This window comes from Artemia franciscana, chromosome 4 (assembly GCF_032884065.1).
Source record: "Artemia franciscana chromosome 4, ASM3288406v1, whole genome shotgun sequence".
NCBI classification, from domain to species: Eukaryota; Metazoa; Arthropoda; class Branchiopoda; order Anostraca; family Artemiidae; genus Artemia; species Artemia franciscana.
The window spans coordinates 22,524,462-22,543,879 of NC_088866.1; the positions used below are offsets into that span (position 1 = coordinate 22,524,462).

At 35.7% G+C, this 19,418-nt stretch overlaps 1 protein-coding gene across 1 annotated transcript in view; it reads left to right on the top strand.

Moving 5' to 3' along the window:
• The window catches only part of LOC136026158 (putative uncharacterized protein DDB_G0290521), a 21,123-nt gene extending 2,463 nt beyond the window's left edge, over positions 1–18,660 (top strand). Inside the window, exons 2-8 of the mRNA XM_065702462.1 lie at positions 1–207; positions 2,514–2,766; positions 7,817–7,957; positions 9,115–9,323; positions 11,689–11,896; positions 14,887–14,952; positions 18,439–18,660. Of these exons, the coding sequence (XP_065558534.1) occupies positions 1–207; positions 2,514–2,766; positions 7,817–7,957; positions 9,115–9,323; positions 11,689–11,896; positions 14,887–14,952; positions 18,439–18,569 (1,215 nt within the window). The 3' untranslated portion in view covers positions 18,570–18,660. The remainder of the gene's footprint in view (positions 208–2,513; positions 2,767–7,816; positions 7,958–9,114; positions 9,324–11,688; positions 11,897–14,886; positions 14,953–18,438) is intronic.
• Positions 18,661–19,418: the final 758 nt, after the last annotated feature.

The window sequence follows — 19,418 nt, forward strand, 5'->3', positions numbered from 1 at the left end:
GCAAGTACTATTAGCTCCGTCCCAGCAATCCTTTCTGTAAATCTGCAAGCAGAACGACCTGTCACACCAGTTGTGGCTTTGGTGCCACCAACACCGTCAACAGAGGTTCAAGCTTCGGAGGGTCCTAGTGAGGGAGCCTCAACATCCCAAGCAAAATCAATGGAGCAAGAGGCTCCTGTTTCTGAGAGTGGAACATCGGTGCAAAAGGTAACAATAAATTTCTAAGAACTATGTTTATGGTTCTAGTTCCTACGGCAGTGAAACCTTGTTACGCTGTTGTAGCCTGGACTATAACTAAAACTAATACGTTCAAGGCAAGGCTAGAAGCTTTTGGGCTATGGCAGTTAAAAATTTTGAATACGGTAGGATTTGAATCTCTAATCCTTAGATTCCGCTTACATACTGTTTCTCTTTTCAAGTTAGTGTTGAAAAGTTTATTTCTCTTGCCAAAAATGTGAAGAAATTTGCTATATTCCAATAAATAGTTTTTTATAATTGAAACTCTTCTTGTCTCAGTGACACCAGTAAATAAAAAAAATAAGAATCTGTTATTAAAACTCAAAACAATTAAAACGTTATCCACACTTAAAAAAAATAGTTAATTTAAAATGTTATTTTTTTTTTTAAATATTCAGATTTACCTGATGGACAACGCTGTTTTCACTTGTACACGCATTCATTCAACATTGTCCTTTCCTCCCCAATAAAAACTCCCCCCTTAATTTTATTTCTCCCTCCCTTTTCAAAAAACATATTTAAAAATGCTATTCAATATCATAATTTTTTTTTGAATTTTTCACTTATGTTCAATAATACGATTTAAACTCTCATAACCTTCCAAAAAAAAAAAAAAACAATTTAAAAAATTAATGACAGTAACAGTAAAATAGTGGTAAATTACGGAATAGTAAAAACCATAGTAAAAATAGTTCAAGGATGGAAAAGTCCCTTAGCCGTTTTTTCTTGACACATTTAACGCCATCTGTCAGAAATTACTAATAGCTTAAAGCTTCTAACTTTATGACGGGTAAAGAAACATTACAATAAATGATTATAGTAAATTATATACTAACATAATAAGTACTAAATTAGCTTATTGTTATTGGTAAATAATGGTAATAGCGATTAATTGTGTTAGTCATAATGGTAAAATAATAATAAAATAATAATAGTAGTATCAATACAGTATTTTCAAATACTTTGGTTCAGTATATAAAATAGTAGTTTCAATAGTCGTAAATGATAGTGCAGTAAATTATTGTTCAATTTTTTTTTTAATTGAACAAATAAATATTTGTTATTTGTAAAATAACAAAATATAACTTGACAAAATATAACTGCATCAGTCAGAAGACACTATAGCTAAAAGTTTATAACTCTCTAACTATTGACTAAAGAAACGTTAATTTGAAATGCACAATCAACATAATAAAGAACTTTTTCAGCAAATTACTAAGAAAAAAGTAAAATAAATTAGTAAATAGGAATAAATGAGTGACTGAATTAAAGCTAGATTTGCTGAATTCAGCTAGTAATGGTAACATTCTGTTCAGTGGGTTCTTCTGAAGGAAGCAATATAATAACGGAAGTATGATACTATTTAATTCACAAGTCAACATTCTTTCCAAATATACTGATCGCTACAATAACAGTTGCGCCCCATCTCCACCAATGGGACCAGATATAGTCGTAGACTATATGCAAGACTGCATGAGAATACTAACAATTTGATCTTCCCTATATTAGGCTGAATGTATGCAAGTTTTTTTTTTTTGCGGAAATAATTTTTCGATTTTGGGGAAATAAAACCTAATGGCTAGAAAAACACCATTTTTTCCTTTTTTCGCTTATTATAAGGCTGCAGACGAATAGGTTCGCTTGTTGTCGGTTTTCACTCAGTATTTTGTATTCCATTCAGTACTTTTTGCTTCAGACGAAACGAGTATTTCTGCTTTGTCTGCCTTGTACAAGCTGGCATGTATAAGTTGTAGTATGTTCATTCAGTAAATCTTGTTGATACCATTATTTTAGCTTTAATCTTATCAAATCTAGCGGATCAGCGGTATGACTCTGTAAGCTCCGCCAGAATCTACCCAGCTCCAAATGAACACCTGGAAAAATCTAGGGGGAAAACATGGAAGGGCCGGATGATTTACCTCCAACCATGCATTGCACTCCGGCCGAAGGCACACTATTGGTCAGCATGCGAAAAAATTAAAAAAAAGTTATAATAACAGTATTTTGGCTTTAACATATTCATGTGCTTAAGGTCTAAGGGTTGGTTGCTGCTACTTCAAAAAAAATGTAAGTGTAAGTAAATGATTTCCTTACGTGCTCATGTTTACAAAATGGAGGGTCATGTGCCCTCAGGACAGAATTCGTTCACAGAACCATCACGAAAGAGACTTCAGATCTCCATCGAACTTTGTAAGTACAAGCAAGCATCCTGGGTCGGTTTTGTAAATGCCCTGCCATTGTCTTTACAATCCCATTCTAAGCCCCGTATTTTCTAGCCAAAACGCCAGAGGGAACCAGATTCTACGCCCGACGAATCGTTAAAAAAGCGTACCAGGGAAGAAGAACTGTCTCAAGAGCCCGTCACTCAGACTCCAGAAAGTATTCAGAGAGAGGCAGACCTCCGGAGATCTCTGTTAGCAGCACGACGGACTACAGGTTTTGCTGTAACTGTGAAAGAAGGACCCCGATCTGCTGTTGTCCAGCCTTCATCTTCTGCTATCGAGGAGATAGAAATTAGCAGCGAATCAGGTAGCAGCATGTCATTTTGTTTTCTTCTTTTCTCCTTCTTTCTTCTTAAACACATTCTGTTTCTTCGTTTGTTCATAGTGTCAGTGTGATATCTGTATATGTGTTAGGAGTGTGTACTGACAAACAGCCAAACTATTTTAGCTACAAGCTTTATATTTTTTGCAGAATGACCTCTAAACCTGGAAATGGTTTTAAGCAGTGTGGTACTTGAATTTTTAGTACTTCTCGTACCTTTTTTTTCTAACAACATAATTTTAAGGGGATACCATAAAGAATCATCGTTTCTTGTCCATCATAAACTTTTTCAGTTCTTTGGCCAAACTATTTATAGTTGATTGGGCGGTCTTGCCATAACTTGTAGAGCATGGATATGACATCTGAATAAATAACGGAAAATTTAAAGCCGACACAAGCTTTCCCAGAAATCTTGGAAAAACTTTTCATTTTTTGTGCCGGAGATAAATATATTCAGGTTTAATAAAACTTACATCCTTAGGAAATGTGATTTTTTTTTTTTTTCGATTAAACGGAGAAGAACTCTTTTTAAAGTTTAGGAAAGGACAGTCCCTGAAAATTTTCGAGCCAACCTGTTTGGAAAATGAAAAAAAAATCATCTCAAAGGAAGTATCATATGATCGACTTAACAGCTTTAAGAGTTCCCTGTAGTGCTACCCGCTGCACCTAGCCGAAAACTGGGGATGTATTGTTTATTCTATTGGTACATTGAACAGACAGTGCTTTGCTGAACAATTAGCAAAGATTGGAATTTTTCTTTATTTTAAACTAGCCTTTCGTTAGCCTTTCGAATTAAATTGCACGAATAAACACGAATAAATTAAATTAACACGAATAAAATTGCTTAACTGTTTCTACCAGAATTTTAAGCCAATATTATTTGACTAATTTGTCTGCTTTGGTAGTTCCCTGTGGTACTGGAAAAGTTTGCTAATGTCCCCTTTGTCTTTGAGACGTTTCTTCGTCGCCGAGACTCGCAAAATGATGTCTAAGGTATCGATTGGCCTAACATACTAAAATCTATTAAGATATAAGTTATTTACGTTAATTTTACCTACCTTAACTCGATTGGGTCTTCAGTCCTTCCAAAAATAGCCCGACGTTGCTCCCCTTTACTCGCTGTGGTTAGTAGCTTTAGATTTTGGCCTTTGCTTGCTTCTCGTATCATGATGCCACATTTATGTCACTTTATACTTCTACTACTAACAACTCACTGCAGCACCATGCCTCCTGAAACCAGTATAGCTACGCAAGCTCAACTCCATCCCAATATGTTCAAAGCCTCCCTTTTTATGCCCTCCCGAGAAATTCCTATTTTCCTTACATCTTTTTTATGACGTCTTCCTACCCCAACTATAGACGACCTGTTTCCCATTTAGCCCTAGACGGTTGGCCGAAAAGGGAAAGCTTTGACAATCTGTGATACTTCATCCACAGAACGTTCTCTAGCCATCTCAACCTTTCTGTTATTATAGCCCTAGAATACGGGATTGAACCGAAGTTTTTGCACAACCTACTGTTTTAGATACAGTATGTTGGGTTGGGTCGGATGAGTCGTTTACCCGAATCAGTCCGTAGGGAATTTCTCTGGAAAACATCTAGCAAATCTTCTTCCGTTTTTTTTTTGGAACGCGAAGTTATTATTCCGCTTATTATTCTTCCAAACTTTTTTCATCTGTGAAAAAACACCCTGGGCCTCCGCTATTCTACTTTTAACATCTTCACTGCACCCAACGTTCGTTAATCAGAATCAAGAACAAATGCTGTATCGCTTACTAGGCTCTAATTTCCTTTCGGGGTCCTGTTGTTTCTGGATTTCATAGTCTGTCGCTTTATGCTTGTTGTTTTCTTTTCTTCTTTTTTCCTTTTGTTTCTTTTTTTGTTTAGTCTGTGTTTTCACAGTCTATATACACTCTCACGGTTCCAAAATTATCCTGCATAGGTTTTCACGTTAATTCCGCAACCAAAAAAATATGTCACGCATCCATTAAGATCAAATCTGTTATTATCAGGGTGGCGATTGTGTTTTACCAGTCTCATTTGTGTAACCCCACAGTATCGCTATTTTGGCCATCTGTCTCAAATATAAACCAACAGTAGCGTGACATTCTGATTTTCTCGAGAAAAAGTGGTTTTCATTGGCTCTCAGTGACGCTTTTACAAAAGGCATAAAATACCACTTTCCCTTTCAGTACCTCATTGGAAAGAGCCTCTGATTAGTTGAAATCAGTGTCATCCGCGGACTTAATGAATTTGGACTTTGAAAGTTCAGTTCAGTTCAGTTTATTAACATCAAAATAAATGGACAACAATAACTCTCTACCCCTACAAGGCTCCATGGCCTGTTACATAGAGGTTAAAACAAAAATAAATACCAAATAAAGAGTCTCTTCTTAAAAAAACAAGAAATCCAATTAAATAACTTTGTGTTATTTTTACTTACCACTTCGTCATCGAAATCCAAATCCAAGTCCACACCATCTCCCACCAACACAAAGGTCCCTTTAAGATAAGATAACGTTGTATCTAAATGGATCTACATAACTTATGGTTCACGTCAAAAATTACTAATAAGTAAAATATAAAACTCTAATGCCCCCGTGCAGTCGATTTCTTTGGGCTAGGCTGGAAATGAATGTTTATAATATTTATTGAAAATGGCAATTTGCTCTGGCTCTTTTTTCAGCGGGTAATTAGTGGTGGGTGGTTTTTATGGCATTTCGTATCTTCCAAGTGACATATAGCGATTGCAAATTCTAATTCTGTCGATCTGTCGATCCCGGTTTTGCTAGTTTAGGCACTTCCAGATAAGCTAGGATGGTGAAATTTGGCAGGCGTATCAGGGACTTGACCAGATGAAATTAGAAACTTTCGTTTTGCCGATTCGACCATCTGGGGGAAGTGGGGGAATGGTTAATTCAAAAAAATTAGAAAAAATGAGGTATTTTTAACTTACGAATGGGTGATCGGTTCTTAATGAAATTTGATGTTTGGAAGTATATCGTGTCTCAGAGCTCTTATATTAAATCCCGACGGGATCTGGTGACATTTGGGGGAGTTGGAGGGGGAAACCTAAAATCTTGGAAAACGCTTAGAGTGGAGGAATCGAGATGAAACTTGGGGGGGGGGAATAAGCACAAGTCCTGGATACGTGATTGACATAACCTGGACGTATCCGCTCTCTTTGGGGGAGTTGGGGGGAGGGTAATTCTGAAAAAAATAGAAAAAATGAGGTGTTTTTAAGTTACGAAGGAGTGCTCGGATCTTAATCAAACTTCATATTTAGAAGGACCTCGTAACTCAGATCTCTCGTTTTAAATCCTGATCGGATCCAGTGTCGTTGGGGGGGGGGCAGAAATCTCGGAAATGGTCTAGAGTGGAGAGATCAGGATGAAACTTGGTGGTAAGAATAAGCACAAGTCTAAGATACGTGACTTACATAACTGATCTGGATCCAGTGACATTGAGGAGGGCGGGGGGGTGCAGGGAGAAACCGGAAATCTTAGAAAACGTGAAAATTGAGATATTTTTATCTTACGAATGGGTGATCGGATCTTAATGAAACTGGATATACAGAAAGATCTTACGTCTCAAATGGTCCATTTTCAATTCGAATCGTATCCGGGGACAAAGGGGGTTGGAGGGGGAAACAGAAATCTTGGAAACTGGAAATCTTGGAAAACGCTTTGAGTGGAGAGATTGTGATGAAACTTGATGGAAAGAATAAGCACAAGTTATAGATACATGATTGACGTTATTGGAACGGATCCGTTCTCTTTGGGGGGTGGGGGTGTTAATTTGGAATAATTAGAAAAATTGAGGTATTCTAAATTAAGAACGGGTGACCGGATCTTAATGAAATTTGATATTTAGAAGGAACCTTATGTATCAGAGCTCTTATTTCAAATCCCGACCAGGTCTGTTGATATTGGGGGGAGTTGGAAGTGGAAACCGGAAATCTTGGAAAACGCTTAGAGGGGAGAGACTGGGATGAAACTTGGTGGGTAGAATAAGCAAGTGTCGTAGATACGTGATTAACGTAACTGGACTGGATCTGCTCTCTATGTGGGAGTTGGGGGGTGGGGCTCAGTGCTTTGGTGAGTTTGGTGCTTCTGGACGTGCTCGGACGATGAAAACTGGTAGGTGTGTCAGAGAGCTGCACAAATTGACTTGATAAAGTCGTTTTCCCCGATTCGACCATCTGGGGGGCTATAGGGAGAGGAAAAATTAGAAAAAATGAGGTATTTTCAACTTACGTCTGGGTAATCGAATCTTAATGAATTTTAATATTTAGAAGTACGTCGTGACTCAGAGCTATTATTTTAAGTTCCGACCGGCATTAAGCCTCTGATTTTCCTTTTAAATCAATCTATTGATTCTTAGAATTTTGCTAGAGCTCATGTCATATGAGCTCTTGGCTCTTCCGGCCTCGTCACAAGTGCCATATGAGCTCTTAGCTCTTGTTTTGTCAATTTTCTTTTTTCCTGTTTTTTCGTAAATTCTCAGTGACAGAGCCTTTTGAAGGTACACGATGACATATTTACTGTCATTTCTTAGCTTTATTGTTAAATTAATCTCTCAAGTTTATCGTTAATTGTTATCGTTAAATATGTCTCGCAATAAGATTGCGAGACAAAAAAGTTGTCTCGCAATCTTCTTTTTTAATTTTTGTGATGACAAGCCTATGTGGTTTATGAAATCATCTTTAACTTACTAGCCCTTTCATCTTCTAAGGGTTTCATGTCAGTCTTTTCTATAGGCAAGAGGAGGGCAACAAGTCCTCCTCTTAAATGATTTGTAGTCTGTGCTTTTGGATTGATCAATGATATAAATCACGCTTTTGGGTTGACCTAATTTTCTTCCAATGCCGATTAGAAAGATGAGGATGCTAATTTGGGCTGGGGTATTTCAATCATAATGTAATAATAAGTAGGTATAGTGGGAGAATTCGACAAGGGGCAATTAAATGTATATGTACGTAGTTTGTGACTCTTTTCACTGTTTCCTTCCTCATTTGTTATTTTCTGTCATTCAGAGAATGAACCAACTTGGGAAGAAGGAAATGATGAAGTGAGCTATGATGAAGGCGAAGTGACAGAAGTCTCTGAAGACATCGAGGAGGAGGAGGATGAAGAGGGTTCTGAGGAAGAGCAATCCAATGATGATTCTGGACTATGTGAGTTTCTTTTATTGATTGTTTTATTTATGTACTAGCAAAAAAGGCCGGGCTTATCAGCTTGCAAAAAGCCCGCTTTGTTGGCTTTTCATAAACTCCCTCCACTCAGTCCTCGCATACTTTTTTTTCCTTTCAGCAAAACCTTCTGCTTTTAATCTTGCTGTTCATATCTTTTTCTCTAGGGAGCTACCAGCCCCTCAATGTCGGTTGGACATAAAGTTACCGATGGCAAGACCGTATATAGGGGTCTTGAGGGGGGGGGGCACTTAGTCTGACCCCCCTCCTAAAAAAAATTGTCTGACTTTAAAAAAGTAATAGAAATGTATATTAACCGAGGTCTTCCTCCCTCCACTCGGCCCTCGCATGCTTTTTGTTTCCTTTTAGTATGGTCTTCTGTATTTAATCTTACTGTTTATGGCTTTTTTTTCTCTTGGGACCTGCCAGCCCATCACTGTTGATCGGTCATAAAGTTAGTAGTTAGATTTAAAAAAAAAAAATTTAAAAGTGAGAAAAGGGAGTCGTGCTTACTGTAGTTAAAAAGCAGACGCTTCTACGTGTTTGAAGAGCCATAAATAGGAAAACGGACTGAACAAGAAGAAAAAGAGATTTTGCTTTCTTACAACTAAATTGTGGCTAAATGTGGCTAAATGGCTAAATGGCTCTGGCTAAATTGTGGCAAAATTTCATTCGTTTACAACTGTGTTCTTTTTTTGTAATTGCATGATTAGTCAAGTTTTAAAGAAAAAAATTACCACATCTTTATTTGTTCTCCTCTGTGGAATTAAGTCAATAAAAAGAAATTCAACCTCATTGGTCCTTCTGATTGAAATTTTTAACCAGCAAAAAAAGCAAACTTGAGTCTCAAGATTTTTACCTTCAGAAATTATCTCTCTTTTTCTATTGATTGAACTATGTGAGAGAGCTTTGTGTGTTTGAAAATGGCTGCTAAGATATTATGTTTATCCCAAAATGGTGACACATAGCCTTTCAAAATACTCCAGCCGTAGCATGAACCAACCAAATCGAGTCCATTCACTTGAGACCAAATAAAGTTAATAATTATATATTAACTATATTTATTTTACATTCATACATATTTTATTACATAAATCTATATAGATTATTATATTATATATACGTTAAGTCTTTTCTCCTAGCTAATGAAAACGAGGCCACTGTCGGTGAGGAAATGATGGCAATAAATGAGCAACGTGGTGAGCTTGAGCATCCAGAATCCAGTCTTGCTGAACAGCCATCAAGAAGTGAGATTGGTGATGAAAATGGCGAAGTTCCACTATCAAAAGGCTCAAGTCCAAAGAAACAAAGGAGTGGAGATAGCAGCAACGAAACGGGCACCTCAACTCAGGTACGGCTCCTAAATCATCCCTTAATAATTAGTTGATTGTTCTTTAATCATTAGTTTGGGTGTCTACGTCTATCCATTCTCTGTCCAACTCAATCACCTTCCTCCCCACCTTTAATTTTTTGGTGGGTAAATGGGAGATCCATAATATCGGAGAACGCAGTAGTGGTAAGATCGTTCTGTTAAAAGTTATGTAAACATTCCCATTTGAAACCAACAGGATTTACTTTAAACTGTTTTCCATTTTTATTTTTCTGTTTTTCTTCCTTTTTATTGTTTTTCGGTTCTTTAGTTTTTTTTCTTTTCTGGCTAATGTAATTCCACTTTTTATAAATACAAATGTATTTTCGATCATGTACATTTTTTTCAAACTAATGATGATGACATTTTTTTTTTCATCCGTTCCATTTTTTTGAAAAATATGATGACAGTCAAGACGTTGCTTTGACACGAGTGTTTTTTCGACATAACCAGGGTTTGGGTTTCAAAGCTGAAATTTGGCTTTTTTTTTCTTTTTTTGTGAAACTGGAAAGAAAAAATGGCAATTTATTTTGAAAGAGAAAACGGAATTAGAATTATAGTTTTGCAGACTGGCAGAAAAGCAACCAGGGGCATTGCGTTTTCGTGTTGCTGAGAATGAAATGGTAGAGGCAGATGATCCCAGAAAAATTTGCTTTTTGCTTATTTGCAGAAAAGGCCAAATTGACTTTAGCTTTTTTTTTGTCACCCAAGTAGTATGTAGAGACGCAGTTATGCCGAAACAAGTGTATATTCTGCTTATTCTAGATGAAGGGAAAGAAAGAAGGATGCTGCTTTTCCCATATTGCTGAAAAAGAAACAGTAGGATAGTAGGACTGATGATTCCAGAAAAGTTTGCTTTTTGCTTATTGACAAAAAGGCCAAACGTGGCTTTTTCTTTCTTTTTTTCACCCCGGAATTATGATGCATAATTCCTAGCAACCATCTGTCATCCTTCATCTATACAAACGTACCAACAAAGTTTCTTTCATTATACCCGTAGAAAGTCACATTGAACCATGTTTCTTGAACAGCTTATTATGTGATATACATTCAGTCAAAGCCTTTCGAAGTGCCCGCTTTTTGGAATCATATTCGACCACTGCCCTTAACTTGGTTTATTTCTTCTTATTCGTGGAGTAATTTGATGTCTAGTAATAAGTTTAAGTCTTATGATGATTGACACTTTCTTCGTAACAATTTTTTTGCAAAACACTTAAGATGTTCATTAACCTAACATGCATTAAGACTTCTTGACTCACTAATTGCCAGTGGTCACTCCCTTTTTATGGGTATTGATTGAATCAAATACTTATAAAGTTTGGCATTTGGCATCTAATCACTAACCCAAAGGTCAAGTTGGCTGAATTTTGTAGTCCAGGTTTGGCACTAAAATTTTGGACTTGAAGTTATAGCTGTGCCCTCAGATCTTATCTTTAACTATTACATAAAATTGTTAAACTAAAATATATTTGATTATTCATAAAATCTAATTACTTGAATTGGCTGAGTTGAAACTTTCAGAACTATAGGTATATAAAAATTTAGGAAAAATTGGAAATTCAATTTTTGATTCAAAATACTTCCTTACGCACTCATACGGTTTTTGGTCGTAGCGGGGGCCAAATTATAAAGAAAAAAAAAGTTAGTCGAAAATCTACGAAAAATCAACAAACCAAAAATATATCACCAAATAGCTTAAGGTGTAGCTCTTCTTTGAAGGTTTTGTTGTCTAAGGCAATCTACAAACATTTGAATTTAATGGGTAAAAAAGTATTGACAAATTTAACTAATTTATATTGCTTGTTTCTTTTAACGGTTTACCATGGTAACACAGCAAAAACCGCGTATTACCCTAAAAAATTTCTAACTTTGAACCATCCAAAAGAAAAATATTAGAAAATTGCGGTTGTCAGATATAAATCTACCTAAGATGGGCCAGGAGGGTTATAATATCGATATTTTGACGTCCTTGGTATTTTATGCATTTCGCTTATAGGTTTCAACTATTTCGTGCGAGAAAAGCAGGGGTTGGGACTAAACTTTTGCTATTTGGTGTTTCAAACGTTACCTCAAATTTTTAAATTTTATATAGAAATTTAATAGAAAAAACATCAGTTACACATGAAGGGCTGTAAATTATTATTAAGAACCTCAGTTCTGAGTTCAGCACCTACAATTTTGGGTGCTGGAGTTGGAGTCAGTACCTTCAATACTTTATGTTTTGGTGACGTTTCCACCCCACCCTCCAACCCTTTTTTGAAGTTTGTCCAATTAACATAATAAGTAACTAGCTATACTGTTTATTTTCAAATAATCTGTTTTATTGAGGTTATCTTTTTTCTCAAAGGTCGCTGCTCGTCCTTTCTTGTTTGGTGTTTCACCTGCCATGGAGGGACAGACATCTGGAACTCGTGACATTGAAGCCGCGGATGCTGGTCAACTTGAAGAAGGGGAAGGCTTGGAAGTTTTATTTGAGGAAGTGGCTGAGGTATCGACATCTGGTCAAGAAGCATCAGCCGGGGATGGGACAGAGATGGTTGATTCCCCAGCTAGTGGTAAGACCCTTATTAGTCCTTCTCTTCTTTAAGACCTTTTTTCTTTAGGGCTCTAGAACAGTGACAAATTATTTTGCATTACTGAGGAAGGGGAACTTGAATGGTGCTCAAAAAAGTTTGACAAGGGTCGGTCGGAAACCAGGATGAGTATAGGTGGTTGGGGGTAAGATACTTTTTTAGCCCCCCTTTTTTATACTTTTGCTGTTTCCTGGGGTGAGTGGGCTCTAAAATGTAGCGTAGCTATTCTGCCTAACTGAGAAAGAGATGTTTAAAGTCCTTATGATGGTTCAATAAAGGTTTGATACCCCCAGGTTGTGTTCTTGGAGTCCATTAAGATGCAACGAATTGTTTTCCAAGTGGATTTCAAGACTCGGTGCGCTAGAGATATTCTAGGGTAAGGGGGGTGGGGTATGATGGATAAATTGCGTTTATGCTGTGGCGTAAATATTTATTTACATTAATTTTTGACGAATATGTGGCTCTCGGACAAATCTTGAGAATTATCACTTAGAAAAAAAGGTTTTTCTAGATATGCACCCACATTCACCAGATTATTGCATGAATCTGGCTTAGAGAGGGTAAATTGTGTCAGATATTTGGAGGGTTGTGTGTATTGTGATGTCTTGGAAATTATCATGATATTTTTCGTCACATTCTTATAGGTAATAATCAGTTGTTTGGGGTGTCTATTAGAATCTTTTATGCTGTACCGTCAACTTCACTTACTTTTGCTTGTCTCAGGACGCAAGCTCTTCACCCCTGGTGTTATAACTTGGTACTTGGTGCTATGACCTGGATGGCAATTGAGTGCCATGCTGTTCGGTCTTCAATGTGTGGTGTATTGACCACCAACGATTATTTATCTTATCTTTGCCCATGGTGTTGAAAGTCCCCAAACGGTTCCAGGTCTTTCTTGACTGTATTGAGCCAGAATTAATGTAAAGATTAGTATTAAATTTAACACTTGAAAGTTATTCTATGCACAAGGGAACTGTCGCTGAAAATGAAGCTGGTCAGAAATTAAATTTAGGAAATTGAGTTTTCAAATGAAATTATAAGGCTATGTTAAGACTTAAAAGAACACGAAACCATTCTATTTGTGAGGAAAGTTTTCCTTTATTAAACCAGCCACACCCTAAAGTTTTCAGATATTACTGAAGCATATATCAAACTTTTGTGCAAATAGTAGGAAGCACGGGGGAGTGTCCACCCTTTCATAGGTAGAATCATTTATTAATTATTCCTCAGTGATTGGGAAAAAGACTCAGTGAATGTTTGGGCATTTATGGCTACGGAGATATTACTGGGTAGTTCTTGAATTCAGTTGTTTTTTTTTTATAGAAAGGGGTAATGACTGATACTTTGCTAATCCTTGGATCTTCTTCTTTTTCTGGAGACTTCTCCAATCTTCTGGGAGCGCTTCTTGCTCCCATATTTTGTTTAGCCTTGTACATTTTTGCCCGCAATAAATCTTAGTTTTGGTCCTTTAGTACTTATAATTTTTTCTCATTGTTGCCAGTATTGCATCCTCGTTAGGGGGTTCCTACTTAGCCTCTGCGTATAAACCTTTAGGAAGAACTGGGAATGGCTGGAGAATCTTAACAGATGGCAGATGGCGAAATTACAACGTGATTTTGCCTCTGTGTAGTAAGAATTGTGACAGTTCTTTTGTGTGGACCTTCCCCCCTACCCTCTAAGGTTTCGAAAATATCCTTTTTTGGTATTTTCATTAAAAAATTAAAAAAAAGCTTACCTTTCTCCTCCCCCTGTGGATTTTGAAAATACTGTATATCTTAACTATAACAAATTAAGAAAAATCTGTGTCCCCTCCTTTGTTTTTGTGGATTGACTCACCTGTTTCAACACCACATACTTTTTGAGGTTAATTTACTATTTATCAATATACTTGCGAAAGGTTCTGGTCTACAAACAAAAATTACAAATATCTTATTTTGTTACCATTTGTAATATTTTTTTAGTGCAATGATTCCGCTTATTATGGAAATGTCATGTTCGGCTTTAACATAGACTGAACTCTACCATCTCTTCCCTGTGAACTCTTTAACAAACTGGTGTAGCTTTCTGCTAGAAAATTTTGCCATCGATTTCAGGTAGAAGCGCTAGAGATAGGGTGGGGGGGGGTATTTCATCAGTACCAACCACGCCACGGTTGCACTGAGAAAGGATATAACTTTTACCCTGTTTTCCATCTAGGTATCCCCATACAGAACCTCGGGGCAAAATTATGTCCTCCAAGAATGTTTTGTTTTCTCCCCATGTCCCGTGATTTTATGTTTATTGGTTGCTTCCTTCTGTTGCTATTCTGTATGCGCTTTATGTAATTAAGTTTGCATGATTGCAATCTGTTTTAGTGGTTTTATGATCTTTCGATTTAGTAAAGTTTCTGAAAATCCTAAGAGACGGTTTGCTGAAAGAAATTATTATTTTTTAACCCATTTCCGTTGTCGTTGATTGGGTTGTAGGTTTTTGTCGTGACTCCCTTATTGCCCTGTTTTTTGCAGAGCCTAGGCTTTTGCAAAATGATTATTTTTCTATATATCTTCCGTTATTGCTTTAAATCATAGCTTGTCAGATTCTCTTTTCTTCTTCTTCTTCATCTTTGTACCGTGCTGATCTGAGTGTTATAAGACGATCTTGCAACCCCTCCAGGATAGGCTATATGATATCCCGAAAACGTTTTACCATAAATATATGTTCTAAAATTTTCCCCTTAAATCATTTCTAGCGTTGCCATAGCTGCCCTCCTATTACTGCTGTGGATCCTCGCGTCGAATAATTGATTGTATATACTGTTTTTTGTTTTGTTTTAGCATACATTTTGCGATTTTTATAATACATTTTTTACAAATACATTAAACAATACATTTTTCTGCCTAAATCTGAGAGTACTTTTTCCGTTTTGGATCTCGTTGATTATTAGCCTCATATAATAAATAACCTTTTTTTAAGTTAAATATTCTTTGTTCTAGGTAATGACGGTACAACTATGGCCCAGTCTTCAAGTTTGCAAGCAAGGTCGATACGTGGAAGTCAAGGTAAATACTTGTTTAAAAAAAAAAAAAAAATGTGGTGGTTCTATGTTTTAAGGAATAGCAGGCTCTGTAATTTGATGGGCCTATTCTTAGCAGCAATAGTGAGCGTATAATAAATGCGTCAATAGGGAGGGGGGGGATCCAGACAACATTAAGCTGAGGTTTATTAATACATTTATAATGTAATAACATATGCAATATTTTGCAATTTATTAATTTATAATTATAATTTATTATTCATAATTTATTAATATTTATAAAGTTTATTAATTAAATATTATTTGTTTCTTTGAATGTGTTGATATTCTGTATCCACTCTTCGGTGCGTTTTCAAAGAGCTTGATTCGGAAAAACTCATCTGATACATGTCACATTCATATGGTCTCTCCCCTATATGCACTCTTTGATGCCTGTCCAACAATTTAGAAAAGCTCTTCTGATATATATTGCACTTGTATGGTCTCTCACCTCTATGTATTCTTTGGTGCCCATTCAAAGAGGCTGATCCTGGAAAACTCTTCTGACACACCCCACATTTATGAAATTCTTTTCCTGTATGTTTTCTCTCATGTCTTTTAAATTTTCTCTTCCTAAATAAATAAACAATTTTCTCTTCCTTGCTCTTTCCTAAATAAGCGACTACTCAAACATGTTTTCCGATTGTTTAAGTCTTCTGCTTCAGTTTCGTATCTATACGAACTATTATAGATGTGTCAATAAGGGGGAGGGGGGCAGTCAATATTAAGATGAGATTTATAAAGAAATTTTAGACCCCATTTTTTTCCCTCCCCACACACTTTCCAAATTTAGAAAATAAATTTTTCAGTTTCAAGTATTCAAGTATTCTCATCTATTTTTCAAGTATTTTCATAGAAAATTATCCAAAAATTGCTTTCCCCTATATTTAAAATATATTTACCCCTTCCTCGAATTTTCTTGAATTGACACTTGGTGTGTTTTCGGACCCATTCTGTAGATGGTACAGCATGAACTGGGTCTAGTTCAGGGATAAGGGCATATGCTTGGTACATACTATGGGTTTTCTGGCCCTTGAGTTATTTGATTTCCAGTAATAATAATTCAATTTAGGGGGGGGGGGTCACACTTTGAACAAAAAAAACTTAAAAACTCCCGTTTGGAGGAGACCTCGCCTTCCCTTTAAGAATACGGAATGCATAAAACACTTGCCAAATAGGAACAATTTCAAATTTATCATCTATTTGTACTTGTTTTCTCAGTAAGTCTGTTTTTATCCCGCGCAGTGTTTCTTTGAAAAAAAAAATAGATGCACACGAAGGCAAATTGATATGACTCTATGAAGATCGTTAATTCAAAAATAAATGACAAATAGAATGAGAATTCACAGGTGCTGCTCGTTTCTTGTGCCTGTCTCTTTTTCCAATAGTTCCTAATTTCAATACACACAACCCTTTTTTTCAATATGCGTATAATAAATATACGAATCACGGTATCACCCTAAGCAACACATTATAATACTAGTTGTCGAAAGGAAATAAGAACTGGCAAAGGATTAAATAGTTCAGACGAGAAAGATGGGGGTGGGGTGAAAGTTAAAAACGAAAAATCATCTTGTTGATGTTATGCAACAATATGTAGTTAAAGTACTTAGTGTTGAAAGAAGTAATAATGACTCATTTTATGATGTTTATTTTTATAATTTTTATGTTTATATTTTAAATTTTTTATTATCATTATATTCTACTAGCCTAGACACTTCTAATGTTAGTTGTGTCTAAAACATTATTTCTCTACTGACGGTGTATATTTCTCTACCACAACTATGCTTCGTTTTCCGATTATTTTGTTTATCTGTTTCTGGAATTGGCTTGAAGAGTTAAAATTGGTTGATTCAATTGGTTTAATTAGCTGAAATCGTATATTTAATTTTTTTTACATTCCGTTAAATAACTGCCAGCAGTTATTATATGAAAGGGCGTGTCCAGAAGTTTTGATCAGGGAGGGGGGGGTCAAAAAAAGCGTAAAAACGCATAAAAATTGTTTATATATATTTTTGTATTGTTTTTACGAGTCGGACAAACATTTTGACGGAGGGTTCAAATCCCGTACCCCCCCCTTCCTAGATACGGCCTTGATAACATGGTGCAAGTAATAAGGTAAATAACGAGGAATTATTTTAAGACAGTGACATGAAAGACAATTCAAACTCTTAAAGTAATTACTCGGTTGTGTTATTAGTATTATGGAATGCCAGTGTGGTTTAGTTGTGTTAATATTCACATGTGTATTTATAATAATTTGATAGATAAGCTTTATTTTCTAACAATTTAAGTGCACTAAATATGAGTTGAATATCCAAATGTTTGTTTGAAATAATTTATTAGATACGCTTTATTTTCTAATAAAGAAAAGTGCGTTAAATGTTTGTTAAATATTTACAAGTATGTTTATAGTAATTTAATAAATGGGATTTATTTTTTCTTAAATAAAGTGCGTGAATTATTTGTCAATTATTCAAATATTTGTTTTGTAATAATGTAATAGACAAAGATAATTTATAATAAATATAGCATATGATTAGTAGTATACGGAAATTCTTTGTTTTTTTTTACGTATGTTGATATCAGAATTAGTATTTGAATATACCGCACTTGAATTAGAGGTTGATCAAGCTGGCGCCGGTTAAGAGTCGGAAATAACTTAAATAGGCTATATTCAATAGACTGTTTAGCATTTTAATAGTAACATCATATCCAAATTTAGATGAATTGTTGTATTTTAGAGTTTTATGTCGACGAGAGAATTGGAATATTACAGATCAATTTTTTGCTATTTGAGTAGGTTTGAACTAATTTAGTAAGGTAAATTTTAAGGTATAATTTATGTCTTAATTTCCACTACGACACTGTTTCCCAGGTTAAGGGGAGGGATTCTGAACCCAAGGGATCTTTTAAGGAACGAAAGTTTATTGTGAGTAACCACCCCACTCCCCTTGTGCTGTTTTGCTATGTCCTCCCCCCTTAACTCTCAAAGATATCTGGTGAAAAAATTTAGAATTTATTTTGTTTTGGAATAGTCATAGGGTTTAACAAATATGCCTCTGGGAACAAATATTCCTCTCCCAAATGCCGGACTCCTCCATACTGCATTCCTGGGCATATGGCTCAAGGTCTATATATAAACTATACTAAACTATACTAGTAAGCCATTAGGCGACAGATACAAACTTGGCTAAATCTCTGTCTTCCTTTTCTGTTTTGCACCCATCTTCACTATGAGGTTTTAAAGACTTATAATTTGCCTGTTCGTGTTTTGATGAACGTTTTGTCTGTTTGCGTTGTTTCATCCAAGCAAACACGCTCCAATTATCGTTCTAGTTTTTTTGTTTTTTTTTTATACTGAAAAATTACTGAAGTTATGTTTAATGAAAAGTATATGTGTTTAAAAGCGAATTTTGGATAAATAATGGTACCGTAAAGTGGAAGTTTTCATTCTAGTTTTATTTTTCAGGATATACTCGTGGTGGTTCAACTTTGCGTCGTCTGCCCCAGCGTCAGCAGATTTCATCGCAGCAGCAATTCAGTCCCTCTAGGGACTTTTCTGGGGGCCGAGCCCGGAGGTCCAGAGGCAGCTTCAAATAGTGACTAAACATTATTGTGGATACTAATTTTCTTCTAATTTTTTCCTCCTTTTCTTTTGTATAAATAAAAAGTTTGTATACGAATAAAACAACTTTGATTATATAGTAAGTATAGGTGACCTTTATTATAATTTGGGAGTTAGGTACAGAAATATAAAAAAGTTTGACATCTTTTTAGTGCCATTAACTGGGTCTTTTAGAAGTCAGATCACTGTTTTTTAAGTTTTACTGATAGAAAACTTTAATGACGCTACTTTAAATCGTAAGTAGCTTGTAAAAATAAAGCTTAAAATATGATGTAGGATATACCAAAATAAATCTATATTTACATGAAATAAATTTATGTCAAATATGAAAGTAAAACTTAAAATTTAAGGTTGAAATAAAATGACAAAAATGTCTTGCTATCTATTGCTTTTTTGAAGCCAATACGACTAAGTTTGTATTAAAATGTCGTCAAAAGCTTCCCCATAAATCTCCTAAATTCTTTTCATTGCGAGACTCGTTTCGTGCTTCGTCTTTGTAAATACTTTTACTGAATGATTGGTAGTAAAAAACATTTATTTATTCATTGTGGTCAGGGTGGACTAGGCTGGGGGGCAGGGAGGCAATTGCCCCCTTGGCTGGTCGATTTTGGGCCGCTTCAGGCTGGTCGTTTTTTGTTGTTTTTTTTTTTTTTAAGTACAAAACTGCAGTCGACATAATGTTAAACAAAAAATTTTGCTTGACAATTATTTGGCTGGGTTATTATAGGCCTGCGTGCAGATTTAGCGTAGATACGAGCATCCTACTCTAAGAAGGGACGGAGGCTGCTCGTCAGACAGGTTCGTTCGTGGACTGAAATCTAATA